At 47.4% G+C, this 26,718-nt stretch overlaps 1 protein-coding gene across 9 annotated transcripts in view; it reads right to left on the bottom strand.

The window, feature by feature from the left end:
- The window catches only part of LOC114509102 (core histone macro-H2A.1), a 75,195-nt gene that overhangs the window by 6,008 nt on the left and 42,469 nt on the right, over nucleotides 1–26,718 (bottom strand). For 2 of the 9 annotated variants that reach the window (XM_036013863.1, XM_028527174.2), the window contains exons 5-8: nucleotides 17,842–17,952; nucleotides 11,183–11,282; nucleotides 4,707–4,796; nucleotides 2,169–2,343 (exon numbers count right to left, since the gene is read on the bottom strand). In XM_036013863.1, coding sequence (XP_035869756.1) covers nucleotides 2,169–2,343; nucleotides 4,707–4,796; nucleotides 11,183–11,282; nucleotides 17,842–17,952 — 476 coding nt within the window. Of the gene's footprint in view, nucleotides 1–2,168; nucleotides 2,344–4,706; nucleotides 4,797–9,443; nucleotides 9,535–11,182; nucleotides 11,283–15,748; nucleotides 17,005–17,841; nucleotides 17,953–26,718 lie in introns of those variants that run through there. The other 7 variants (XM_028527177.2, XM_028527176.2, XM_028527175.2 and 4 more) reach the window with 7 other exon arrangements.

Raw genomic sequence — 26,718 nt, forward strand, 5'->3', positions numbered from 1 at the left:
GGACCGCCCCTCTGGAGAGGGGTCGCTCCCTAATGTCAAACAGCTGAGGGAGTAGGGTGTCCATAAATACTGTGACCAGAATGCCCAAGGGCAGGATGTCCAGATGCCGGAGGTGGCTTCCCAAGGCTACATGCCCAGCTCTCATTTATGTCCAGTGGGCTTTGAGGCTGGCCTGGGGGCCGATGGGCTGGAGGAAGGGGTCTGTGGTCGTGGCCACCCTTCAGATGCCCAGGACGCTGAGCTGGGCTGGGAGAAAGTGAGGCCACTGTACCAACACGTTTGCGTTTATCCTGTTTTAATTCCAGCACGACTCTTATGCCAGAGACACTGGATGCCACAAACAAGCCGTTTTATTTCCCCTCCTAAAGCCCGCTGTGATTTACGGGCCGGCTCTGCTGTGATCCCGGCCCCGCTCATGAAAGGGCAGCTGCTGCCGCGGCGCTGCGGGGCAAGGTCTGCCCGGCAGATGTGGGGCCGGGCGGCCGTGCACATGTGCTCACCTTAGGAATTCCGCCCTCTTAAAAGCTTTCAATTGATTATTTCTTAAAACTTTCTACTCCATGAAAAATGTAAATAAGTTTGTAATAACAGATGCTCTTTTATGAGAATTACTTTTATGCTGCAATTAGAAATTTCCCAATAGCCATGTGAAGGAGCGTGAAATTATTACCTCCAATAACAGCTCCTATTGCTTCTCTTTTTGGGAGCACCTTTCATCAGGGCAGATCAAAGTGCCTCTGAAGCACTAATTAACTGAACCTCAGAACCGCCCATGAGGAAGGGCAGTCCCCAAAGCCTCGCTGATAAGGCAGGCCTGGGACAGAGAGGGCAATTCATTTACCAAAGGTTACACAGCAGTGCAGTGTCAAAGAACAGGCCTTCTGTGGAGGATGGGAAGGTTAGAGAAGCTGGCTATTTATGCTGTGATACAAAAAAAGCATTTGGTATCTAAAAAAAGTCTTGAATTAACTCTGGGACCAATGCTGGCACCTCCTTAGGTAACCCAGGCTGCCTCTGCAAAGCCCTGACTTCCTCAGGTACTGGGAGGGGCTGGTGGCAGAAACCCAGCAGGCTCATGATGGGAAGCCCAGGTGCAGCCACCTGTAGATACACAGTCCTGGGCTGCGACCCCTCTTGGGCCCAAGATGCCCACAGCTGCAGCTCTGAAGGCCAGTTACCCTTTGCTCAGGACCCAGTCCAGAGGCCAGCAACTCAGCTCCTCTGTAGGGGGGACCCTGAGATAGGGTGGGCAGCAGGACCCCAGCAGGTCCCCTCCCTCACCTCCAGAGCAGGCCCAGGATGCCGCTGGAGGGATCGCTGTGCCTGTTTTACACAGCAGGGGTTAACCATCACCGAGCTGGTTGGTGGCCGAGCCCAGACCCAAGTCCAGGCTGACCACCACCACAGCGCAGTACTGCTCTGCTAGGCAGGGACCTGGTGACTGTTTGCTGGCATCTGGGGTGTGCAGCCTGGGAGGTGGTGTGGTTGGGGTGGTGGTCACCTTGCCCACCCCATCAACTGTTCAAAGATGACAGCCTTCTAGTGCGGGCTCTCTGGCTCGTGCGTCTGTCTGCGGGGCAGCTGAGCCCACTGGGGTTAATACAGGGCCAGGAGGCAGGGTAGGCCTGGCCCTGTCTCATTCATGTAACTGTCCACTCAGCACCAACAGGCCCCGTGGCCTCGTCAGCAGGGCAATGAGACAGAGGCAGAGCAAGCAGGTCTGGGAGGTGAAGGACGCCCGGGAATACAAAGGCGGAAGGCACAGGGCTTTGCCCAAAGAGCGCCGTGGTTTGAGGACACAACCGGAACACAGCTGTAGGCTGGTTCTGGGAGGGGTGCTCCTTTAATTATACCCACTGCTCGTCTGTCCTCCCCACCCACCCGGACAGTCCCAGGCCACTCCGAGGTTCCCTTCTGTGACATAGCTGCTGTCACAGTGGCAGCTCTGTGCTGTCCTCAGGCCCCCGTCCCACTCCAGCTCTTCAGCCATCCCTCACCACTGCTCAATTTTTGCTCTCTCCTGTTTCTTGCTCTGTTCTCCTAGATGAAGGCCAGTGCCCGAGAGCAGCCTCAGGTGACCTTGTCCGCAGTCAGAGCCCCACAGTCACGGGCTCAGCATGCAGGGAAAGACACCCCTGAGTGCTGTGGCCGCAAGCTGGTGCCCTTACCTGCCACTGCCAATGGATGGGAACGCAATGGACTTCAGCTTCTTATCATCTGCCAGGGCCAAGCAGTTCTTCACTGTCTTTTCCAGAAGTTCCTCACACTTGTCTGCACCCCAGACGGGACTGTTACAGTGGATCACAAACTTGGCGGGCAGGCCGTGTCCTGCACTGACAGCAGCTGGAGGGGACGAGACAGGATCGGTGAGTTCCGTCCCTCCGTCAAGCACACAGCACCAGATGCCAAACCCAGACCCACTGGGCAGTGACAGCACCTTCCGGAGCCCCTGTGGCCTGTGCCCAGGGAGGGCCGAGGTGGGATTCCAGCGCGAGCTCAAGCCGGAAACCGCTCATCAGTTAGCCTCCCTCCCCCCTCCGGAGAGGGCCACACCAGGGCCCAGCCTTGGAAAGCTGGTGTGGGCTGCGTGGCCATCAGGACTCTCAGCCAGGACTGTGGTGAGCTCTTCCCCTGCCCTCCCAGAAGGCAGGGGCCTTCAGCATCTGACTTCACTGAATGTGTCAGAATGCCTGCAGCCTCAAATTAACTGCCTTTTGGGGTCTCTAACCCCCTTTCCTCAAGTGCATTCATGTGCCTATATAATTATGATGTATCTATAAACCTCCCAGAGTTTGCTACAAACTTACGAGGAAAGCAACCCAACTAGCATGTCTGCTGCCCTGTTCTTCTCCCTAACTGCTCAGTTTGGACAGATGAGACCGTTTCTAGGAAGGGACTGTTTTCTTTTCCTAGAAGAGGAGCCTTGGCCCAGCTACATGTTTCTGCAGCCTGTCCCGCTCTCCACCTCCGACCCTTGTCTGATTCTGAGACCCTGGCCGTGGGCCTGCTACCCAGCAGGAAGTGGGACAACCTGGCCCTGTGTCCCTGAGCACATTTCAGGATTCCCGTCCCCAGAGATGCAACGCAGAGGTGCGTCTGGGCCAAGGGCTGGTGGGTGCTAACTGCTCTGCTCTGGCACGGGGTACACCGACCCCTGCACTGCCGCCACGGAGGACACCCAAACTTGTTGTTTGACCGAGCCCGTTTCGTGACAGGCAGCACTACCCACAAGGTGTGGCGTGTTAAGGCTGTGTCACTAGCAGACCCTGTGAAACAGTGCTTTGTGAGCGGTGCCTCAGGGTGCAGTAGAAACAGCTCTGAGTCTCGGGTCTGAGTGTGTGTGTTCACGCTGCTCACTTATGGGCTCACAAAACCTGGGCTGAAGTGCCGACTGACAGCAACCTAAGCCTGAGGCTTAATTCATGGTCCGTCCCCATGAGACATCGTGGCTAAACTGTGCGTGAAAAAAGATTGCAAAGAAGCGCATTAACAGTGACTATCTTCAGGCAGTGGAGCAGGGCTGTGCTTTATCTTTATATTTTAAAATCTCTTCTAAAAAAATCTTAAAACCAAGCCCAAAGTGTGCTTTTGTTACTAGAACAAGCAAATGTGTCCTTAGCCATGTTAAATCTAGTGCACGGCAGTGCCAGAGCCATCAAATAGGCCCGCGCCGGAGTGCCATGTCGCAGGGCCCCAGGCTGGCTCAAAGTGCCGGAACCGGCCTCAGGAAGGCCCAGAGCCCTTGGCCAAGTAGCTTATGCTGTGTGTGTCCTCTCTTGTTCCAGGTGGCGCTAGCTGGGAGAGCTGGGTAACTATGTCCCCCATGAAATGCCATGTCCCTCGTAGGCAAAACAACTGGCAGAGCTGAGGTCAAAGGCACAGAGCCTCAAGGGGACGACACCCTCTCATCCCCACCAGCCCCGTGACCTGCCCCAGCCCGGGCTGGCAGGTCAGAAGGGCTTGGAGGGGAAGGGCTTGTGCAGATATGGCAGAGTAACTGTTGATGCCCATGTTTAATTCAGATTCATTAAAAACAGGATCTGAAGACAGAATGGCACTGGGACCATCTAGTAAGAAGGGAAACCAGAGCCCCGAAAAGAAAGGGGATGGCCTGTCCCCGCCCAGCTTTGGGCAGAGCCCGGCCTCACCCACCGCCTGGACTCCCAGGCCCTCGGCGGCTTTCTGTCCCCCTGGAATTCCGAAATCTTCTGCCTGTGTAGCTCTCAGCCCTTTTCTCCCTACCCCCACATCAGATTACCCTGTATCAGGAAAGGTGTAATTGGCAAGTGAGAAATGTGTGTTTATATTTTCCCCATTGAAAGCACAGATGGCTGAATACAAATGACTTATTTGTATCTCTCACCAGCAGTTTTGCAGATGGCTCAGCATCATTCTCTCTCTTTCTCAGATCTTAACATCTGCCACTCGGCTTCTATAATTCCTTAAAATTTGAGGTCCAGACATCAAACATTTAGAAGCTATTTTAAGTATTAAAGAAAACAACTGGAAAGGCTATGTCCACTGCCCTGAAGCTCCGGTGACAATTTGCCTGTGACAAAGTTTAAGTTGTTAGGCCAGCAGGCCCTGACTCCAGCTCAGAGACACGTCTGCATTGCCATCTCTGAATTCCAAGTTGTCTCATAAAACGGTTTTCCTGATTCTGCATGGGCCACACCCAGATAACACCCTGTGCTTCTTGACCTTACCTCCAGCTACTTCCAAAGGCCCATTCTTTTTCCGGAGCTCCAGAACAGCTTCCACAAACTCCTTGCCACCTTTCTTCTCCAGCGTGTTTCCTAGACAAGGACAGGGCGCGGTCAGAGTGCCACCCCAGAGTCTCAGGGCACACACACACACTCAGCACGTCAGGCGACTACGCACGCTGTGATCTGACCAGCTCACTCTCCATATGGCTGCAGAACAGGAGCTAAGCCTCAGCTGAGTCACACGAGTGAGATTTAGAAGGGATTCACCATCGACCAGTCACCACTCGGGCGCTGCAGACCCTTCTTTGGGGATGACTCAAGGTAATCCCGGAGGGGCCAGAGATGCAAGAGGGACGGGAGGCGCCTGTTCTTGGCGAGCACGCCTGTGCTGCGTGCTGTATTTCAGCGTGAGAAACCAGATGGTGCTGGCTTCCAAGGCTGATACCGCCCCTGGATTTTCTTCTCTGTCTCTGGGAGAACCCCCAAATAAGGAGGTTTTGAGAAAGGCATACCATGCTCCCATCAGGAAGCTGGCTCCCCTCCTGGCCGCAGGCCCAGAGAAAGCGCTCAGAGCTGGCCACCTTTGGACCAGCATTAGCATCATGCTTAGTTCCTATTTTGCAGCTTTGATATATGTGAATACAAAAAATAATAATAATGGCCTCAGACAGAATTTCCTTAATCACGCTTATGATTTAGAATCATTTTAGGTAAAGGAGAACAACATCAGAAACAGAGCTTAAAGATGAACTTGTGATGTAGAAAGGCCTGCAAAGAAGGGTGGCCTGCCGGTCAGGGTCAGGTTGGTTCTTTTAGCCCAATGGCGGCAGGAAGCACCTTGTCTTGTGCATTGGAGTGCTTGACAATTAATTTCTGCTATGAAAGCCAAGCTCTCCAGTGAGATCCCAACACCGATAAGGTCTGTGGGTTGCATGTCTCATGTGGGATGGCAAGCAGTGACCAAGATGACAGACAACATCACCCTTTCAAGTTTGGCCAGAATGGGGTCTCATTCTTCCTTAAGCTCTGATTCCTCAGTTTTGCACATTTTAAAGTACTTTTCCTCACAAGAGGACAAAAATACTCCTCTTAAGATGTACTGTGTATCTTAGAAAACTCAAGGTGTGCCTGGCAGATTCTGGGATGGGCCAGTCAGGGTGCATGGGAACACACCAGCCCTGTAACGACCAGGGCTGACTTCCTTAGAGAAACCTGCCTCATTCTGCATGCTTATTTTGGAGGGGTGCCCTGACCCCAGGAAGTGTCTAGAAGGAAAATCAGATCCCTGGGCACTGTTACCAGTAAGACAGCCCTGGGCTAATGGCAGGCACTGACCTGTGAGCCCCCGGCTGCAGGAAGCCTGGGCTGTGCGAGCAAACGTGACCGGCAGGCTGTCACCCACAGGGGCCCTCAGCTCTCCGGGGGGAGGCCTGGCTTTCTGAGCGATTGACTTGGGATCCTTGAGGTGGGACCCAGCCTCCCTCCTCCTCAGCCCAGACTGCCCCCCTTCCTTTCCATCTTGGAAAGGAGTGGAGTAGGCATTTAAGTGGCAGAGGTGGCAACAGCTGTGTGTTTCTGACACAGTTCAGCATCAGAGACAGTGACTGAATGGGCTTAAGAAAGCAGGTTCGGGTCTCAGGGCTCAGAGCCCTACCCACCAGCAAGTGGAGGCTTTGAGGATACAACCAGGTGAGGCCCCCTTGCAGTTTCACCTGTGATATCCGAGTAACTGAGAAAAAAGAACCTGCTGGGTCCCAAATGCGGCTGCCCAGCTGCACCTGGTTTAGCTGTGCCTCCTAACCCAGCCCGAGCGAGGGAAGGAGACACATGTTCTAGCAGGACCATTGCAGGTCCTCGCTCTCCATCCTGGCTGCTCTTGGGGAGAGCTGGGAAATTTGGAAGGGAAAATAAAATCAGTACTGTGTTAATTAATACTACCAACTTCGTCCAAAAATACAAAACATTTAAGAAAATGGGCTGATGTACAATTAAAGGTGTTTTATCTTAGGAAGAGTGTTTACTTTAAAATTTTTACTTATAATTAAATCTCGCTTTAATTAGAAGTGAAATTTGCAAGTTAAAATACACTTAACGCATTTCCCCAACTTAAAAACTGAACCCTGGATTGCAGGCAACGCACCCAGTCAGGACGTGACTCCTACACACACATACGTATGCACATGTTCATGTAGACACACGTGTACTTTTTAACAAGAAACAGGCCCATTTCAACTGTATTGTCAACACTCTTAATGTGAGACTCTTGCTTTTTAGGCTTCCCTTCAGGGTTAATCATAAGCAATCGGCTTCCTTGCCCCCAAGCATAAACACGTGTTACGCCCGTGAGAACAAGAACGTTATTTCATGCTTAGAAAGCAGGCACAGGTGTCAGTGTTCAAAACAGCCTGAGCAGAAATTTAGGCTTGGGCACATGTCAGGCTCAGCCTGTGGTCTATTTCACTGTTAGAAAGAACTTCTGATGGGTCAAGTTAATCACTGGGGCTACGCATTCCTGCACTCGCATTCCTTCTTCCAGCAGTCTCGGGGCTCGGAATTCGCACCAAATGGGGGAAGTGGAATGACTGCGTCCTGGCTTCCTCGCTTTCCCTCTCACACCCCCGAGTGGGAGCTGGAACCAATTGAGAGCACGCACGAATCTGGCTGGTCGCTGGTTTGGCATCATAAAGCGAGTCTGGGTTCAGTACTCGTTTGGGCTGGTTCTCAGAAAAAGCACTGAGGTGGGCTTTGGAAGGCCTGGGTTCTGGTCCTGGCAGTCTTTCCTCCTCGGCCACTCAGGTTGTCTGGAACTGCTAAGGTTTTTGCCCAGCTGTGGCAGTGTCAGTGTGTGAGGCGACCTTGAGCAAGCTCTTGGACCCAGGTTCCTTACATGTCACCAAGGCTAGTGTATGTTTCCTGCGGGCACAGCAGTGGGCTGGGGTCAAGCAGGCCAGAGGGAAAAGCATTGGCATCATCATTATTCGGGAAGGACGGGGCTCTATGGGGTGGGGGTGTCACGGCTGCCTGCCTGGGCCTCTGCAGAGCCTCCGGCTCCAGCCTGCAGCATGGTCAACCCTGCCACACACAGGCTGCCCAGGCCCAGGTGGGAAGCTCGGACCCCAGAAGTTTCCTGATTCCCATTTCACCAAAAGCCCTGGTGCGCAGGGAGAATCCAGGCCTCAGTCACTCCTGGCTGAAAGATGAAACCATGGCTGTCCATTTATCTTCCTCCAAGTAAGTATCTCTCTCCCACTAAGTTTTCATTTGGTTAAGAAAGGAAGTATCTCTCTATCAAACTGCCTGACTTAGGTGCTCTTGAACTCCCCCAAAATCTTGTCAAAGGGCAGTTTATTTTAATTACCTACAGCCTGGTTTCACTTTGGCCTGAAGGATTTGGTGAATCCTGACTTTCTACCCGTGTCCGAAATTCAAAATGCCCAGGACACCAATCGGCCCAATCACAGGGCTGGAGCAGACGGGGGACAGCAGGCTTTGCTAGTGACACGAAGCAGAGCTGGGCGGCCAGACTGCTCCCCTGCCACCCCTCCTAGGTCTGGACACTCATGAAAATCCCGAGAGCCTCATCCTTCACGATAACCTCACCTTTGCCCTTATTACGAACATCTCCATTCTCCCTGGAAGCTGGTGCCTGAATCTACCTCGGAATGCTCCTCTCGGGCCCCACATATGGACTGTAAAATCCACACACACATGAGAGCGAGACCACAGGTCAGCACCAGCCATGAGCCAGGCACGAAACAAGGTGCTTTGCTTATTATTTAACATAATTGTCATTGTTACGATTACTTTTAAGATAGGGAACCCAAGGCACCAGGGAGCTAAGTGACTTGCCCAGGCCCCACAGCCAGTATAAGGTGAGGTCAGGATGCAAGCCCCCCATACCTAGCTCCAACACTGTCTTTTCTCTTGAAAGATGTCTCATTACCTATGTCTCATTACATAAGTGCCCCAGCACATTTTTAAAGCAGGGCACTACCTGACTTGCTGCGGCAGCAAGGCGGCAGCCATGGCTCCGCACCCTGAGTGCCTGAGTGCTCTCGGCCTCACCCTGTCCCCAGCTATTTAGCACCAGCAGCCCAGCGATGATGTGCACCAGCTGCTGGGGAGAGGAAGGGGTTCTCTGGGTCTAGGAGAGTGTTTTTCAAGATCGGTCTAAGGACACCACATAGAAATGAGGATATTTTTGTTCCCGGAGGCTCTGAGAACCCTGGGTGTGGGCAAGTGTTCTGAGTGTGGGTAAGTGCCCCAGGGGGCACCTCAGCCTTGAAGGCTACTTTCAGGAGTGTTCTCTGATGCAGAGAGAGAGAGAGAGGCAGGGGCTGGCACGCAGCCATCCCTGTGTGTGCCTGGTCCACAGAGGGCACCGAAGTGGACTGGGATGCCCCTCAAGACGAGCTGGGTGCATCGCCCTTGCGGCCTAGGTCCTGTGTGAACCCAGGCTCCATCAAAGCTGCACCTCGTGAAGCAAGTGGAGAAATGAGGCTGCTGAACCAGTTTCCAAACCAGAAGCGTGCCCATTTGTGAGCTGCATGAGGCACCTGGCCGACAGCTAGCTGTATTTCTCATGTTCACAACCCGGGACGGGAGACCTGGGGAAGGTCAGGACAGCTGGAAGTGTGAAATGAATGCAGCCCTGCATAGCTGTCCAAGGGTCAAGCTGTCTGCGGCGGCCGACTGACCATGCACACACACACTCGGCAGCACCCAGCTAGGCATTACCTACTTCACCACCGATGTAGAAGTCATTGTTTGTCGGGTGAACGACAGCATCACTGTCGATCGAGGCAATGTCAGCCTGTACAACTTGCAACTATAACAGGTAAACAAATGTATATCAACTGTGTTGGACCGAGACCCACGCACAGGCACATTCACTATCGCCCCATGGCAGGGCTGGCCTACCTGGTCGATTCCAACATAGCAGCCCAAGGGGCACAGTCCACGGAGTGTGCGCACATGTGGATGGGGGTGAGGAGGAGGAATATCAAATGTGACATGTTGAAATTAAACATTTGAATGACAAATCCCAAAAAAAGAGAAACACACATGAGATCATTACAAAGGTTAAAAGAAATAACAAAACAACGAATGCCCCGTTTCACTTCGTAAAAGCCTGTAAAACCGGCTCCCCATGGAAAAGGTTGCTAAAACATGGCGTCTGCTTAAAAAAAAAAGTGGACGATCAGGCCAACCAAAACAATGAGTTTCTCCATTCTGTCAGCAGCAGTCAGCTTTCCGGGTCTCATGTTCAGACTGTCTACCTTCAAGGGACATCTCTCGAACACCGAGAAAACAGTACAGGTATGCAGACAGGATCACCTTTATCTTTCCCCTTCAGTGAGTATAAATGTTTCTCCAGGCCTACCTCATTCTAGGTAATCTTATTTCTAGGTATTTTATGTATAATAGGACAAAATACTTTCTTTTCCCAGCTTGTGGCTTTTTAAAAAGAGGGTGTCTGATGAAGGCAGCTGGAAAATGAGTTTGAGCAGGGCCCTGCTGAGTCCCAGGTCCCAGACTTCCGCCCCCTCCTGGGCCCGGCTTGTGCAGGCTGGGCCTGGGCTCTGGAACATGCCTCTCTCGGCGCAGTCGGAAACTCTGCTGGCTTCCAAAGGCAGCCCCGGGTGGGAGCGGAGGGCACACAGAATGTACCTAAGCCGGCAGGGGCATGAGGCCGCCTGGGTGTGGACACATGCCAGCCTGCTGCTCCAGGCAAGGCTCACAGCCAAGAGGACAGGGGCCTTTCTGGTGCCCCTGAGCTCAGAGCTCCACTGTGCAAAGGTGGAGCCGCAGAGTGGGACGCTCTGAGCAGAGAGACCCCCTGGCTCGTAGGGCAGAGCTTCCCTCTGCAGGAACGCTCTTGGAAATACCGCTCTTCTTTGCAGTATCATCCTTTACCCAAGTCATTTGTGATGGTGACACTCAGTCACACAGTTTTCAGTTGTAAAAACAAGCTGAAGTGACAATTAGGTGGTACATTTGGGGAAAGCCAATTGGCTGGTGGATTAAAATCAGCTTAATTGTATCCTGATGCAGCTTGTCTCCCTTTTCAGGGGCTTTCGAGCTTTGAGTGTCACTGTAAGGCTTAAATGGAGAAACTATCATTTTGGAGTTACCTGAGATTTTTCCGTTCTTAAAAAAAAATAAACACATTTTTAAAATATACCCCCCAAGTAACCAGCAGTCAGTGTGATCATTATGGAAGAGAATTTAGATGGTGGTAGGTTTATAATCAAGGGGGGGAAAGCAGCCAATTGCACTCAATGGAACCCCATCCGATCATTTCCATTTGGAATGGCCCAGAGTGAGCAGACACTCAGTGTCTGCACCCCAACATTCATCATGGATTCGGGAATTTGGCTTGACCATCTGGAGTTTGAGAAGATAAAGAGCCTAAATTCTGGGTTCCATAACTTTTCATCTGACAGCTGGTGGTGCCAAACCCCATTCCCAATTACCTAGGTCATCTTTAAGGTCAATGTCAGCATTGGTAGGATTGATTATGGCCTCCACCTCAAAGCCGGCTAAATTACTGATTTCACTGTGAATAAGGTTCAGCTGAAAAGAAAAGCATGAGGTGGGAAATAACAGGACAGCCGGGAAGTCACAGAGAAGTGAGCCTTGGGACACAGATGAAGGGCAGCGAACACTTCAAGTGCACTGGGCACAAAAGGGAACTGGCTAAAACGAATCTAAGGACTCAAATGCCACTCAGACGCTGAAAGGGTGCGAGCTAGCCTGAGGGTCCAGAGCCCAATGGGTGATGCTTAGGCAGAAGAGGGAGTCCGGGAGGCACAAGCCACCCCGGACTAGTGGATCCATATCCCTAAAAGGACCTGTGATTTGGGGGCTACAGAGAGGCAGCTGCCAGGCCCTAGGATCAGGACACTCACTGCTGGGTGGGGCGCTGGGTGTGACCACCCTGTTCTCTGAGCCCTGGGATGTGCAGAAGTCCCAGCTGGTCTGAGCAAACCCCGGTAGCTCTGCTTTTTCCTCCAAGTGGCCACTGGTCTTCAAGGCTGTCCCCCATTGCCATGACTACTGGCTGGCTGGCCCCCTGCCCTGCTCAGGGGTGGCAAGGAGGAGAATGGTCTGTTGCTCAGTAATTTGATGTGTCTTCAGTCATGTGATACTGATGGCCTGGTGGCACCCAGGAAGGAAACAGCAGGTCTCTAGCGAGTCACTGTCTTTTGAATGGTTTTTACCTTGTTGGTGAACTCTGAGGCCCAGTGAGTCGAGCACTTTCCCTGAATGAGTCTTATGAGTACTCGATCAACTGGATCTTTTAAACAGTCACTAAATGCCCCCTCCCCACTGTTCTTCTGTTCCTATAGCAACCCTCGGTATGCGAGGAATCCCAAATTCTAGGCTCAGCTGTGAGAGGGACAAAGAGAACTGGAATTAGCTGGCTCAGGGCTCCTATCCTGTGTGTACTCTTTCCCTTCCTGTTCTTGGGTACTAGCACCTGGAGCAAAGGTAGCTCTCTCTTTCTCAAGATATTCATTCTTCAGTGACACGAATTCCCAACAGCTGCAGCAAAGAGCAATGCCTGTGAGCCCCGAGCAGCTGGTGCCCCAGACGGACTGAGACCCAGGCTGGGCGAGCTGACTGCAGCCTGCTGGGCCCGGCAGGGCAGGAGCCTGTGTCCGGGCCCTCACCCCAAGGACACTTGGCAGGGACCCTCTTGGCAATGGAGCTCCAAGACACTGAATTTCTGGGGCCAAATATTTTGTTGAAAACAAAACCAAACACTCTATAAGCCTCAGAGATATAAACCCACATTTCTGATTCCAAGAAGCAGACAGTGGATTCTCAAAAAAGGAACTGGCTTAGACTAAAAGTCATCACCCTTTGTGAGAAAGCAGTTGTGGAAGTAAATTTGGTCACATGGCCAGGGAAGGACTCTGGGAGGCCCTGGTACACGGCAGTGGTCCAAATTTTTAGTTTGGACTGGAAGAGAAAGAAGAACAAGTTTTCTCCACTTGGACTTTCCACACTATGGTACCCAACCCCACGGGATGATTTCGGGGCTGCCCACATTCCTGGAGCTACGCTCTCCGAAGCACCAGGGAAGAGGCCAGGGGAGAGACCAGCATCAGGCCAGGTGCTCATGGCCCCACTTGGGGAGGGTGTGGTGACATGGGCAGGACAGGGTCTTAGGGTAAGGGGGGCGAACATTCAGGGTTCAGGACAAGGTAAGAGGTTAGTTTACAACATATGTCAGTATTGCATTTGACTTTAAGCAAATGCTGTTTATAAAAGCTCAGATTAGGCCAACATTCTGTCCCTTCTACCACTGAAAGAAAAAAACAAAAACCCTGCACGGTGTGCAAGTGGCAGGAAGTTGGTGGGGAAGGAGGAGGAGAAAAAACCAACACTTTACTTGGTGTGCTGTGGATAAGATGAGTATACATCTATGAGATTCCTTTTCTGTTTGCAGAAAAACTGCATGTGCAAATCCTTCAAATTCACACTTTTTTCTAAGTGCATAGGTGCTTCTGGATTTGTGTTCAGAAATGCCTCACTGGAAAATCACCTCTTTCCATGGGCTCCAATTCAACTCTCCTGGAAGACCCCGCAGCTGGCCTTGGACTCTGCCTGGGGAGGGACAGGCCCCCAGGGGGACCGGAGGGCTCTGTGGCTTCACTGAAGGGAGGCAGTGGTTGCAAACAGAACTCCCGATCCTTGGAGGATTCCCTCCTGACCAGAAGAAGCCTGGCTCTCGGGGGCACAGAGTGCTGCACCTCACGGAGCCACTACCCCAACATCAGCATCGGGCATGCCCAGCTGATCAAGGGCTGGTCTCTCACCTGTACTTTGACTTTCCAACTATGCTCTGCTGTGCGCTGGGCTCAGCAGAGTCCTTGGTGTGAGGGCCTAAGCCACAAAACAATTCTGCTGCTATTAATTATGTACAAACATGTATTTTTAAAAAAAACCCTCTTAACTATGAAGCATATGCTTGGGGAGGGGGTCTGTGTGTGGGAGTTTGCTTGGGAGAAGCATGGGGAGGGGACAAACTGCTTCAGGCACTAGGGAAAGACCAAGGGGTAACCAGCCTGGCTTGGGCAGGCTGCACCAGCGGGCAGACGCTGCAGTAAGATGAGCGTGAACAAATATGGTAGCTGCCCTGAGCAGGAGAAGATCCATGAGCTCAGACTACAGGTGGGCCATGCATGCATGTCTGAAAAGTGTGTGCCATCCCGTAGATACACAGGCCTGGCAGGTGCACGAGGGACACCCAGTCCTGGGAGGTCCCAGGGTCTCCAGCACCACCACCCAGGGGCAAATCCGACTGGGCCTCTCAGCCAAAGGGGTGGATGGCTGTCTGAAGCACATGACAGAGCGAGGGTGCCTGAGGGATGGGAGATCAGATTTCTGGAGCACTGTGGGAATTCCCAAGTTTAGTACACTTGCTGGGAGGGAAGAGGGTCATTGAGATTTTAGAATTTTTAGAATAAAGAGACTCCTTCTTTGTCTCAGCATTGGGAAAGACAGGAAGCTGTTTTAAACCATAGCCTGGGGGGGAGGTTAAAATACCTGTGGAGACTGCTGGCCACTGGAAAGTATGACCAAAGGGTACGGGCAGTTACAGAGCAGAAGGGGGTCCCACCTGGCTGTAGAGTTCGGAGGGGATGGAGCCGAGTGTCCCTCAGGATCCCTTCCACCCCTGAGGCCTGATCATCCCAACCGCCACTGGCTCTGCTGCAGCCACCTCTGATGTCCACAGCACCTGGGTTTCCCTCTAAAGTCATTATGCCCACATTAGCCCCTGTGCTCACTTGTGATGTGAACTTGTTAGAGTATGAGCTCCTTGGAGGCAGAGGAGTGCTGACTCCTGACCTGAGCGCCAGGCAAGGTCCGAGACGGTGCTCGGGTTTCTGTGGGCACAGAGATGGAGCGGAACTGATACCTGACACCACAACATTACTCTGAGATGAAGTGAAGTCCTCCTCCCCTTTGAGCAGGGCTAAGGGAAATGGCAGCTCAGGAACCAGGCCCTTGGCCTGCCTCGGACCCGAGGTGTCGAGAGCCAAGCTGGTCACCCTGGAAGAGAGGCTGGCACCCACTATCTAGGAATCACCAGGAGGTGGCCTCCTGTGACAGGGAAGGAGCTGGTGGCTTGGAGACAGTGGATGGACATCCAGCATGCCTTGACACGGCCTACTTGGCTGCAGGAAATAGTACAATCCTACTTTATTACATAATCTGATCAGAAATTCAATTTTAGAAAATAAAATGATTGTTAAAGATTCTATGAGTAGCATGTTTAGCTTGTAATTGTCAATTTTTGGTGTCTCTCATTCCCTCATGATGGACAAGGAAGGAGAAGCCTGGCAGGTCATATTTCCTTGTGGAGTCACATGAAATGCAACTCTTCTTCTGTCCCCAAAGTCTACTTAAACTAAGGAGGATGAAAAGGGCAATGTCTCCCACTGAACTGATTCTAATTCCTCACAGAGAACCATGTCCTCTGTGGCCCACTCGAGGGCCCGCTCCTACAACTGCCACAGGATGAAAGGACTTTTCATCAGCACTCTGCCGTCTACCTTGCATGCAGCCTGGCCTGAATTTCCCTGGCAGCTTCAGGTCTAGCAGTGGCATCTGCTGTGTTTCAGGCTAGAATGTGTCACATAAATATAAGACATGTGTGGGCACTGCTGGAGGCCCAGGAGCCGAGTCACCACTCTCAGGAGCCGATCGATCATCAGCCACAGGTGGAACGGGGTGAGAGCCGCCCCCTCCCCCCACCTCATTGCTGTTGCAAGAGCCCCTTGTCTCCTTATAGTTTCCCAGCCCCAGGAGCAGGGTGCCTGGACCAGAGGGAGAAAACCCATGGAACCCGCCCTGCCTGTAGTGGCCGACGTGCTGTGGCTGCCACCCTGATAGACAGGGAAGCAGGAAGACTCGCTCATCCCTCCTGCCACTGCCTTCCAGCTGCTTCAAATAACACTGACCCTGCCAGGAGGCCTAAGTCAATTACCACCGCTGACACAGATTTACAGAAATACACACTGGAAGTGTTTTGGGGAAATAAAATCATCAGGTTTTTATCTCTAATAACAAGGGCTGCAAATCTCCACTGAACTACAAAAGAAAAACTCTCAGCTGATTCAGATTCTGAACACGGTTCCACAATGTGTGTGAACACTGGGTGAAATTGTAGCGTAGTAAGGGCGATGACTTCTGAGACTTCAGTATGTGAAATTCATCATCAACAAGGAGATCCCAGCCTCCTGAGTGCAGCCGGCTGCTCCTGTGAGTAGCTTAGCAACCATGCCTTACGCAGCTGCAGGGAGCAGTGTCGCCTCTCTCCACCCAGGCCTGCTCGCAATATTCAAGCCTTGGTCTCATCGTCGCAGGTGGAAAAACAAGACTCATAGGACTGTACGGCCTCACCATCCAGTCATCCTTCTCAAGGACCCTTTTTGAAACATTTCCTAAAATCCAAGTCCAAATTAAGGTGCATAATAACATTTTAAAAGGCTGCAGTGCTTGGTATAGGACAGCCTTTGCTGCCTCCTTTCCAGGGCTCGCAGGCAGCAGAGCCCGGGCAAGACCCTTATCCCAAGATCAAGAAGGGCATCTCCATTTGTAGGGCTGAGTGCTGCAGTTTTGGAAATATTTGTGCTCATCCATCAAAGGGTGTGAGGAGTTCCGATCTGAGGCTGACTTTGGGGGAGCCCACAGGCAGCAGGTAGCAAGAAGAACACCGGAAGTAGAGAGGCCAGGGACAGGGCACCCAGGGGCAGGGCTGAGGAAGGAGTGAGGGAGAAGGTGACTCCAGGGGACTGAACTGTCCTACCTGCTCAATGGGCTTCCAAGTCCTGGACAGTCGTCTGCATTGGGATTTGAGGCACACAGGAGCTAGTTCTAACTAGCAGGGCTTTCCACACTGTCACTCAAACCCAAGCAATTTGACGACAGGGCACAATGACTTTCAGTGCATTACCTGAAGGATGTGTTAAAGGGTGTGTGAGGAGACCCAGGTGGTTGCCTTCACTGCTGAGTTGATATTGTTTAAATAAATAAATATTTTAAACCAGAACTTTCAAGGCCCCAGACCTTAAGATGACAACTAGTGCTGCTTAGTTTTTTCTTGGAGAAATGCACACAAAATACAGATGATGGTTATAAAATGCAAACTGTAATGGTTATTTGCCGGAACACAGAGGCCACCACTGGAACTGCGTCATGAAGCCCGAGTGCCATTAGCGACAGGAGGGGGCGGGGGGACAAGGAGCACTTGCAATGAATGACGTGCGCAGGAGGACTGTCACTGAGATGCAAAAGAAAATCAACAGTGAGGTTTTAAAAATGATGCAGTGGCAGAACCAAGTTGTTGACCACATTCAAACCAAACACAATTTACATGGAAGGATAAATTCGTGCCTTTAACTTTTTAACGTGCAGGATTAAAAACATTAAGAAAAGTTTAATTCACTCTCTCTCCACCCCCATTTTTAGTGTCATCAGAGAAGGATTAATTTGCTCTCACTCTCAGGTCTTAAAAGCCTCTGCATCATTTTTATTTTCAACAAAAGTGAATCATCTTTTACAAAACCATGATGTCCTGGCAAAGTTGCATCACTGGGGCAGCTGGAAATATACTGCCCACAGTTAACAGAACCGAACAATTGGCTCGAGGAGCTGTCAGGCGGCTCCGTGCGCCCCTTACATACCTCCAGAAACAACCCCATCCCCCAGGTCAGGGGCTCTACCTTCAGCGCCCAGCAGAACGCACGGGCTACCTGCTAGATCTCTCCTCTTCCAGGACCCAGTTTTAACTTCTGGCTATTTCTCTGGTCAGTGCTATATGATGACCAGGTGCTATATGATACCACATAAGCAGCTCCTTCTGAAGGCTGACTGGGGTGTCCCGACCCCCCACAGGAGCCCTTCCCTCATCTGTACCACCACATCCTCTTCCCGCCCGCCAGCCTCCTCCCAGCACTCCTGGAGGCCACTCTGAAAGCCCTCCCCCCAACTCTCGCCACCCACCCCCCATGAGACCAGGAGTGGCCTCTGTAATCCCCAGGCCTTCCTGCCAGTGGAGGTGGCCTGTGCCCCTCCTTCCCAGGGCCCAAGAGCAGGCCAAGGCTACACGTCTGCCTACCTTCTGGCCGAGGAAGAGGCTCTTGGTGGAGAGAACTGTGAAGCCGTCGGCAGGCGTGCCCTCAGTCGTGCTGTCGGCACTGGCTGCCTTGCTGACTTCTCCCTGCTTCTTCTTGCACAAACGGAAGAGTCAGTACGCAGCCACACAGGCAGAGCCTCATGCATCTGGGCATGTCTGACTAGCACGCAGCTCACAGGCCTTGCCCATAGCACTCAAGAGAAAACAGGAAACTGAATCACCAGCGCCCCTCAGTTTTTCCCAAAGTGGGGGCTGCACACTTATTTTGAAGTACAAGAATTCTATGAAAAATATTAACTTGTATTTTTAGCACTTTACAATCTAAAAAAATTAGCTATCAAAGGCAAAATTTTACACGGATAATTTAGAACAGACCTATTTTCATAGATTTAGACCAAGTACATGTCTCTTAATTAAGAGTCTCCCCTTTCTAGGTGGCTGTACACTATTCAAGCTTGAAGAGAAAAAAAAATTGTTCTAGGTCATTAGTTCTCAAAGAGCCAAAAAGCAGACTGAGGACCACAGTCTGCCAACTCTCCCCAGCCCAGGGGTAAGACTCCCCGACTCCCCTTCAGTAAAACCAGCCCTGGAGAAGGATCCATGGGGAGTGTCTTGGTGAGCCCACTGCCTGCCTAGAGACCCCAGCCCCCATCGAGGCATGGATCCCAGCATATTCAGCATCACTCAGTCTGAAGGCATGTACCCTGGGGTTCCCAAGAGCCTTTCCAGACTTATGTTGCATGGATAAGTTTCATCAGCTTCCAGATCCTCAACTTTCTCATGTACTTTTCTTAAAATTGACCTGCCCTAAGAGCGACTTAAGCCCATGGCAAAGGGTTCACGCTGGGCTGCCTTGCACAACCACCGTTCTCCTACTTCCCAGACCATGTATTAGCATGGCACACCCGGGAGGAGGAGTGCAAGTCTTTTCCGATCTTTTCCATATTTTGGCCAAGGATGAGGCTTGTGTTAAAAAAAATGGATATTTTGAATCATTTGGGGATTTTCTGCATCCACATATATTGTAGAGTGATGATAGTGGTAACAACGGCAATTTTTGTTTAGACACTAAACCCTTTCCTTGCCCCAATTATTGCCAAGAAGTACATCACTCCTGAGGAAGGGTCCAGTGGGAACAAATCAAGAAAGTAGGACATCTCTGCTGGAGTCACGTCCAGTCTTCACAGCTGGTCAGCCTGAGGTCAATCCCACCCACCGATGTACCAACCCTAATCAAGGCTCAACTACAGAAGGATGACACACACTACCCACACCAGGGACACCTGGCTCAGGTGACCAGGGAGATGGTGCCACTGGGCCCCACAAGACAACTACTACCTAAGGCCACTCTGACAAGACTGGAAGGTTTAGCAGATCTACTTAATACATAGAAACACACACAGGGAGACAGCCAACATAAGGAAACAAGCATGTCCCAAATGGCAAAATAGGAGAATACTCCAGAAAAAGAGCTAAATGAAATGGAGACAAGTAATGTACCAGAAACAGAGTTCAAAACACTGGTTGTAAGGCTGTTCAATGAACTTAGGGCAAAAATAGATGAACTCAGTGAGAACTTACAAAAAGAGATAGAAACCATAAAAAAAAACAAGTTAAAAACGAGGAATACCAAAACTGAAATGGAGAATTCATTAGGTGGACTCAACAGCTTATTAGATGAAGCAGAGGATCATATCAACAATCTGGAAGACAGGGTAGCAGAAATCAGCCAATCAGAACAGCAAAAAGAATTTTTAAAAAATAAGGCTAGTTTAAGGCAGCAGCCCCCAACCTTTTTGGCACCAGGCACCAGATTCGTGGAAGGCAATTTTCCATGCAGCAGGCTGGGGTGTGCGGGAACAGGAAGCAGAGCTCAGGCGGTAATGCGAGCAAGGCTTCATTCATTCACCTGCTGCTCACCTCCTGCTGCGCAGCCTGATTCCTAACAGGCCATGGACTGGTATTGGTTTATGGCCCAGGGGTTGGGAACCCCTGGTTTAAGGGACCTCTTGGACAACATCAAGCACACCAACATTTGCATCACAGGGGTACACAAACAAGAAGAGAGCAAGGAACTGAAATTCTGATGCGAAAGAATAATGGCTAATGGAAATAGACACACAAGTCCAGGAATCAAGTCCCAAATAAGATGAACCCAAAGAGGCCCACATCAAGACACATCATGATGAATATGCCAAAGGTAAAATATAAATACAGAATCATAAAAGTAGCAAGAGAAAAGCAGTTAGTGACATTCAGGAGAGCTCCCATAAGACTGTTATTTATTTTTCAACAGAAATATTCAGGCCAGAAGGGACTGGCATGAAATATTCAAAGTGATGAAAAGTAAGGATCTACAATAAGATCACTCTATCTATTTAGAATCAAAAGAGAGACAGTGAAGAGGTTCCCAGATGGTAAAAAAAAAACTAAGACTTCATCACCACTAAATGAGTATTACAAGAAATATTAAAGGGATTTCTTTAAGAAGAAAAGATAAAAAACATGAATAGAAAGTATAGGAAACAATAATTCTCACGAAGGCAAACACATAATAAAAGAAGTGGATCAACCTACTATAAAGCTAGTACAAAGGTTAAATGGCAAAAGTAGGAAGAACGTGTAATTACAACAATAAATTGATATACACACAAAGTAAAAAATAATCACAAAAACATAATCATGGAGGGGTTGAATAAAACTTGTGGTGCTTATATTGTGTTTCAACTTAGGCAACCAACAATTTAAAATATAGTGCTATAAACGTAGCTTTGTGTATAAGAAGTACATGGTAACCACTAGCCAAAATTCCACAAAAGATAATTTAAAAAAGGGATAAAGGAATCCACACACAACACTATAAAAAGTTATCAACATACAACAGAACAGAGGAAGAAGAATCAGATTAAAGAGAACTACAAAAACAATGAAAAACAATGGGACACAGTAAAATGTCAATAACTACATACCTATCTATAATTACTTTAAATGTAAATGGACTGAATGCTGTAATCAAAAGCCACAGGGTGGCTGAATAAATAGAAAGACAAGACATATGTACACACTTCCTGCAAGAGAACCACTTCAGATCAACACACGAACTAAAAATAAGGAGATGAAAAAAGGTATTTCATGCAAATGAAAATGAAAAAAGAAAAAGCCAAGGCAGCCATACTTATATCAGAGAAAATAGACTCTAAAACAGGGACTGTAACAAGAGACAAAAGAGGGCATTTCATAATGATAAAGGTATCAATCCAAAAAGAGGACAAAACTCATAAACATCTATGCACCCAATCTAGGGGCACCCACAGAGAGACAGCAAATACGGACAAACAAAGTGAGAGATCGATAGCAAGACAGTCACACTAGGGGGCTTCAGCACCCTATTGACATCAATGGATAAATCATCCAGACAGAGAATCAATAAGGAAACAGAGACCTTAAAAGACTCATTAGGTCAGATGGACTTAGTTGATACTCTTTAGGACATGTCATCTAGAAGCAGCAGAACATACATTTTTCCTAACTGTACATAGAATATTTTCCAGGACAAACCACACATTAGGCCACAAAACAAGCCTTGATAAACTTAAGAAGATTAAAATCATACCAAGCATCTTCACTAATCACATGGGTATGAAACTAGAACTCAATTACAAAAAGAAAACAAAAACACACAAACACATAGAGGTTAAATAACATGCTACTAAACAGTGAACAGGTCAACAATCAGACCAAAGAAAAAACCAAAAGATACCTTGAGACAAATGAAAATGAAAACAGAATGACCCAAAAACCAATGGGACACAGTAAAAGCAGTTCTAAAAGGGAAATTTAGAGCAATGCAGGCCTACTTCAAGGATCAAGGAAAAAAAACCTCAAATAAACACATTAACCTTTCATGAAAGGAACTAGAAAAAGAAAAACAAAGCCCAATGTGAGTATAAGGAAGGAAACAATAAAGATCAGAACAGAAATAAATGAAATAGAGTCTTAAAAAATAATAGAAAAGATCAATGAAACTAAGAGCTGGTCCTTTTATTTTTAAGATTTTATTTATTTTTAGAGAGAGGGGAAAGGGGGAAGAAAGAGAGGGAAACATCAATGTGTGGTTGCTTCTTGAGCACCCCCTACTGGGGTCCTGGCCTGCAACCCAGGCATGTGCCCTGAATAGGAATTGAACCAGTGACCCTTTCGTTGGTTCACAGGCTGGCACTCAATCCACTGAGCCACACCAGCCAGGGTTGACACTGTTCTTATAATATTTTTTTGAATGTCTCTTCAGGCAAGGGAAACAAAGGAAAAAATAAATAAATGGGGCTGCATCAAACTAAAGAGTTTTGTACAGTAAAGGAAACCATCAACAAAATGAAAAGATGATCAACTGAATGGAAGGAGATAGCTGCCAATGATATAAGGAACTCATGTGACTTAACACCAAAAATCCCACAAACAATCCAATTATAAAATTGACAGAGGACCTGAATAGACATTTCTTCAATGAGAACACAGAGATGGCCAACAGACATGAACTGATGCTCAACATTACTAATCATCAGGGAAATGCAAATTAAAATCATGATGAAATAATCACCTCATACCCGTCAGAATGGCTACCATCAATAAACCCACAAACAACAAATGTTGGCGAGGATGTGGAGAAAAGGGAACCCTTGTACACTGTTAGTTGGATTGTAAACTGGTTTAGCCACTAAAAACAAACAGCATGAGGGTTCTTCAAAAAATTAAAACTAGAACTACCATATGACCCGGCAGTTCCACTTCTGGGAAGAAATCTGAAACACTAATTAATGTAACAAGAAATAAGCATCCCTATGTTCATTGCAGCATTATTTATAATAGCCAAAATATGGAAGCAGCCCAAGTGCCCATCAACAGATGGCTGAATGAAGATGTGGTGCAGATACACTATGGAATCCTGCTCAGCCATAAGAAAGAATGAAATCTTGATACCTGGAACAACATGGGTGAACCTAAAGGATATTATGCTGAGTGAAATAAGCAGGACACAGAAAGACAGATACCATATAATTTCACTTATATGTGGAATCTAATAAATAAACAAAACAGAAACAAACTCATAGATACAGAGAACAAATTGACAGCTGCCAGACTGCGGGGGTGGGGAAGGGATGGCTAAAAAAGGTGAAGGGATTAAGAAGTACAAATTGCCAGTTATAAAAACAGTCATAGGGGTGTACAGTTTAGCATAGGGGATATGGTCAATAATATTGCCAATTGCTATGATGGGTACTAGACTTATTGAGGTGATCGTTCCATAGGTTATATAAATGGCTAATCACTATGCTGTACACCTGAAACTAATGTAATATTGTGTCAACTGTAATTGAAAAATTTTTAAAAAAGAAAGCAGGGGGTGGGAAATATTACAGATGCCCATTTGTTCCTGCAGGGCAGGACGAATCTGGGCAGTAGACTGAGGACAAGGCCTGTACCCTGTCCTTCTGTCCACTGAGGATTCATATTCATCAACATATTGACACTTTTACTAACACTGAAAAATAGGTCTGATTTTGCTGAATTCTTTAACAATAAGGACTGCTTTGGCATGTAGGTACATAGCTAACCTGGAACATTTTCCACAAGTTAAATGAGCTAAATCTGAAGCTCCACAGCTTTAATATAAATGAGAAGACAAAAAGCATTTATCAAGAAATATGATAGAAGAGAAGATATATCAAAGTTATTACTATTTGGGTTTTCCTCATAGCTTAAGTGTATCAGATTTGACACATGAAAGAAAAACAGGTATAATCAACAATTACATGGTAAATCTTGGTAAAGCTGTTTTGATATACTTCCCAGGAAACTAGAAAGGGAAAGGCTGGATGACAAATCCTTTTGCAAGTCAGATGTTTCTAATTCTGTGCTTTCAACAAAACTGAAGAAACACCAAATTGAGTGAACAGCTGATAGATCATTAAAGAACAGACTGATGTAGTTAACAGTAATGTACCAATGCTGGTTTCTAAGTTGTGACTAATGTACCAGGTTTATGTAAGATGTTAACAAGGAAATTGGGTGAGAGACACTCAGAAACCCTCTGTACTATCTGTAATTTTTCTGTAGTTTAAAATGATTCTACAATAAAACATTTATTAAAACAAATTGATGACAGTTTACTATGTGATTGTTGGCATATAACTCAAAAAGAGTTCAGGGGACTGAGTAATGTTGCTGTTACAAAAACTTCTCCATTCCTATTTAATTATTTTTCTGAACAAGATTTTCCAGGGACTTATGCCTATACATATAACAATATAGGGAGCTGAATCCTATTTCATTTAGCAATAAGTAACACTCATCTTACAATACTTGAGTTCACTAAAAAACTATCTCCATCTATGCCATACAGTGCCAAGAAATTTTCACTTTTTCCTTAAGTTATTAAAATTTGTAATGTATTTGTCAGTTTGATCAATTGTATATTAATAAATGTGCTCATTCTTCAAGTCTATAAAATCCATACCTTTAGTGCTTTTATGAAATATATTTTTTTTAAATCTGAATTTATATAAACTATTTTTGTTGTAAAGATTAGTAAAATACTAGAAGCATAACAGTGTGTTACATTAGGATAAAATTTGTGGGGCAAGGAAGTAAGGACCCAAGGAGAAACTCAATGTCAAATTCCCAACTATTAAAAAAAAGCCTGTTTGTGTATTTTTTAAATGATGATGGTATATCAAATCATCACAGCATTTATATTTCTTTGAATACATTTAAATGAGTGATGAAATTTTTCTTTTTAAAGATCAATTTCATCATATAACAAAAATTATACCCTTTGTAGATACTTAAGTGTATTATGAAAAGTGTAGCTGTCAATTCTGAACGTGTGAGACACAAAGGTTTCCAAAACCACGTGAGGAGGCCAGGAGCCCTGGCTGATAGAGCTCCAGGCATCTGGGCCTTCGGGTGGTTTTACCCGGAGGAGCCTGAGAGCTTCCTTGTGTTCGGACACAACAAGTCGGCAGTGCCGGTGAGGGCAGGTGATGAAGCTTAACCTGTGAGAATTAATGCTGATGGTTTTCAGCGGTACATGCAGAGGTGGGCAAAGTAGGAAGAAGACACACAGGTTACAGTTATTATAGAAGCTTTGTTCACTCAAAAGAATGTTGCAATGGCAAAAAATCTACTTTTGCTCACCCTATCATATGTGTGTGTGTGTGTGTGTGCACACACACACAGAATGGAATATTATTCATCCATAAAAAAAGAAGAAAATCCTGCCAGGAAGCCCAGACAGTTGCAAATAAGATAACGCCAAAGAAACCCACCCTGACACACGTTATAATTAGAATGGCAAAAGTGATATACAAGGATGGAATCTTAAAAACAAGTGAAAACAACTTGTTACAGACAAAGGAGTCCCCAGAAGAGTGTAAGCAGATCTGTAAGCAGAAACTGCAGGTCTGAAGGGAGTGGCACAATATATTCAAAGTGCTAAAGTAAAAAAACAAAACAAAACAAATCAACAACAACAAAAAAAACCCTTCTAACCAAGAACGTTCTACACCCAGCAAAGTTGTCCTTCAAAATTGAAGGGGAGACAGAGGAGTTAACCACGAAACCAGCCTTACAAAAAAAAGTTAATAGAACTTCTTTAAGCTGAAAAGAAAGGGTGTTAATCAGTAACAGAAAAAGATATGAAAGTATAAATCTCACCGGTGAAGATAAATGTATAGTAAAAGTGGTGTATTAATCACTTATAAAGCAAAAGCCATTATAGATATACACAAAAGAGAAAGAGGAAGGTACCAACCTAATCGTACCACTAAAAATGTCATCAAATCACAAAGAGAGCAAGAGAATAAGAAACAGAGGAACTACAAAAAGCCAAACAAGATGGCAATAAGTACATACCAATAACTACTTTAAATGCAAATGAACTAAATTCTCCAAACAAAAGTCAGAGAGTGACTGAATGAATAAAAACACAAGGCCTATCTATATGCTGCCTACAAGAAAGCTACCTGAGATTCAAGGACACACACAGGCTGAAAGTGAAGGGACAGAAAAAGATTTTCCATGCAAATGGAAACCAAAAGAAAGCTGTGATAGCTATACTTGCATCGGATGAAATGGACTTTAAAACCAAGACTGCAACAGCAGACAAGGAAGGCCATTATATAATGATAAACGGGCTGATCCAACAAGAGGATATAACATTTGTAAATATGTAGACAACACAGGAACACATAAATATATAAAGCAAATATTAACAGATCTAAAGGGAAGTATTCTAAATAGAAAGTAATACAATAATAGGAGACATCAGAGCCCCATCTTCATCAGTGACATATCATCCAGACAGAAAGTTAATTAGGAAACATCAGCCTTAAATGACACGTTACACCAGAAGGAATTAACAGACATGTACAGAATGCTCCATCCAAAGCAACAGAACACACACTCCTCTCAAGCACACGTGCAACTTTCTCCAGGACGGACCGTGTGTTCGGCCACCAAACAAGCCTTGATAAATCTAAGAAGACTGAAATCATATCAAGCATCTTTTCTGACTATAACGGTCAGGAAAATGGAAGTAGAAATCAATTACAAGAATTCTGATAAATACACAAATATGTGGAGATTAAACAACATGTTAGTAAACCAATGGGTCAAAGAATAAATCAAAAGGGAAATAAGAAAAACCTTAAGAAAATGAGAATGGAAATACAACGTGCCAAAACTTATAAGAGAAAGCAAAAGTAGGTCTAAGAGGGAAGTTTTAATGATAAATTCCACATCAAAAAAACAAAACAAAACAAGAAAAATCTCAAATAAACAGCCTACCTTCACAACACCCCA

The sequence above is a fragment of the Phyllostomus discolor genome, chromosome 13, assembly GCF_004126475.2.
Source record: "Phyllostomus discolor isolate MPI-MPIP mPhyDis1 chromosome 13, mPhyDis1.pri.v3, whole genome shotgun sequence".
NCBI classification, from domain to species: Eukaryota; Metazoa; Chordata; class Mammalia; order Chiroptera; family Phyllostomidae; genus Phyllostomus; species Phyllostomus discolor.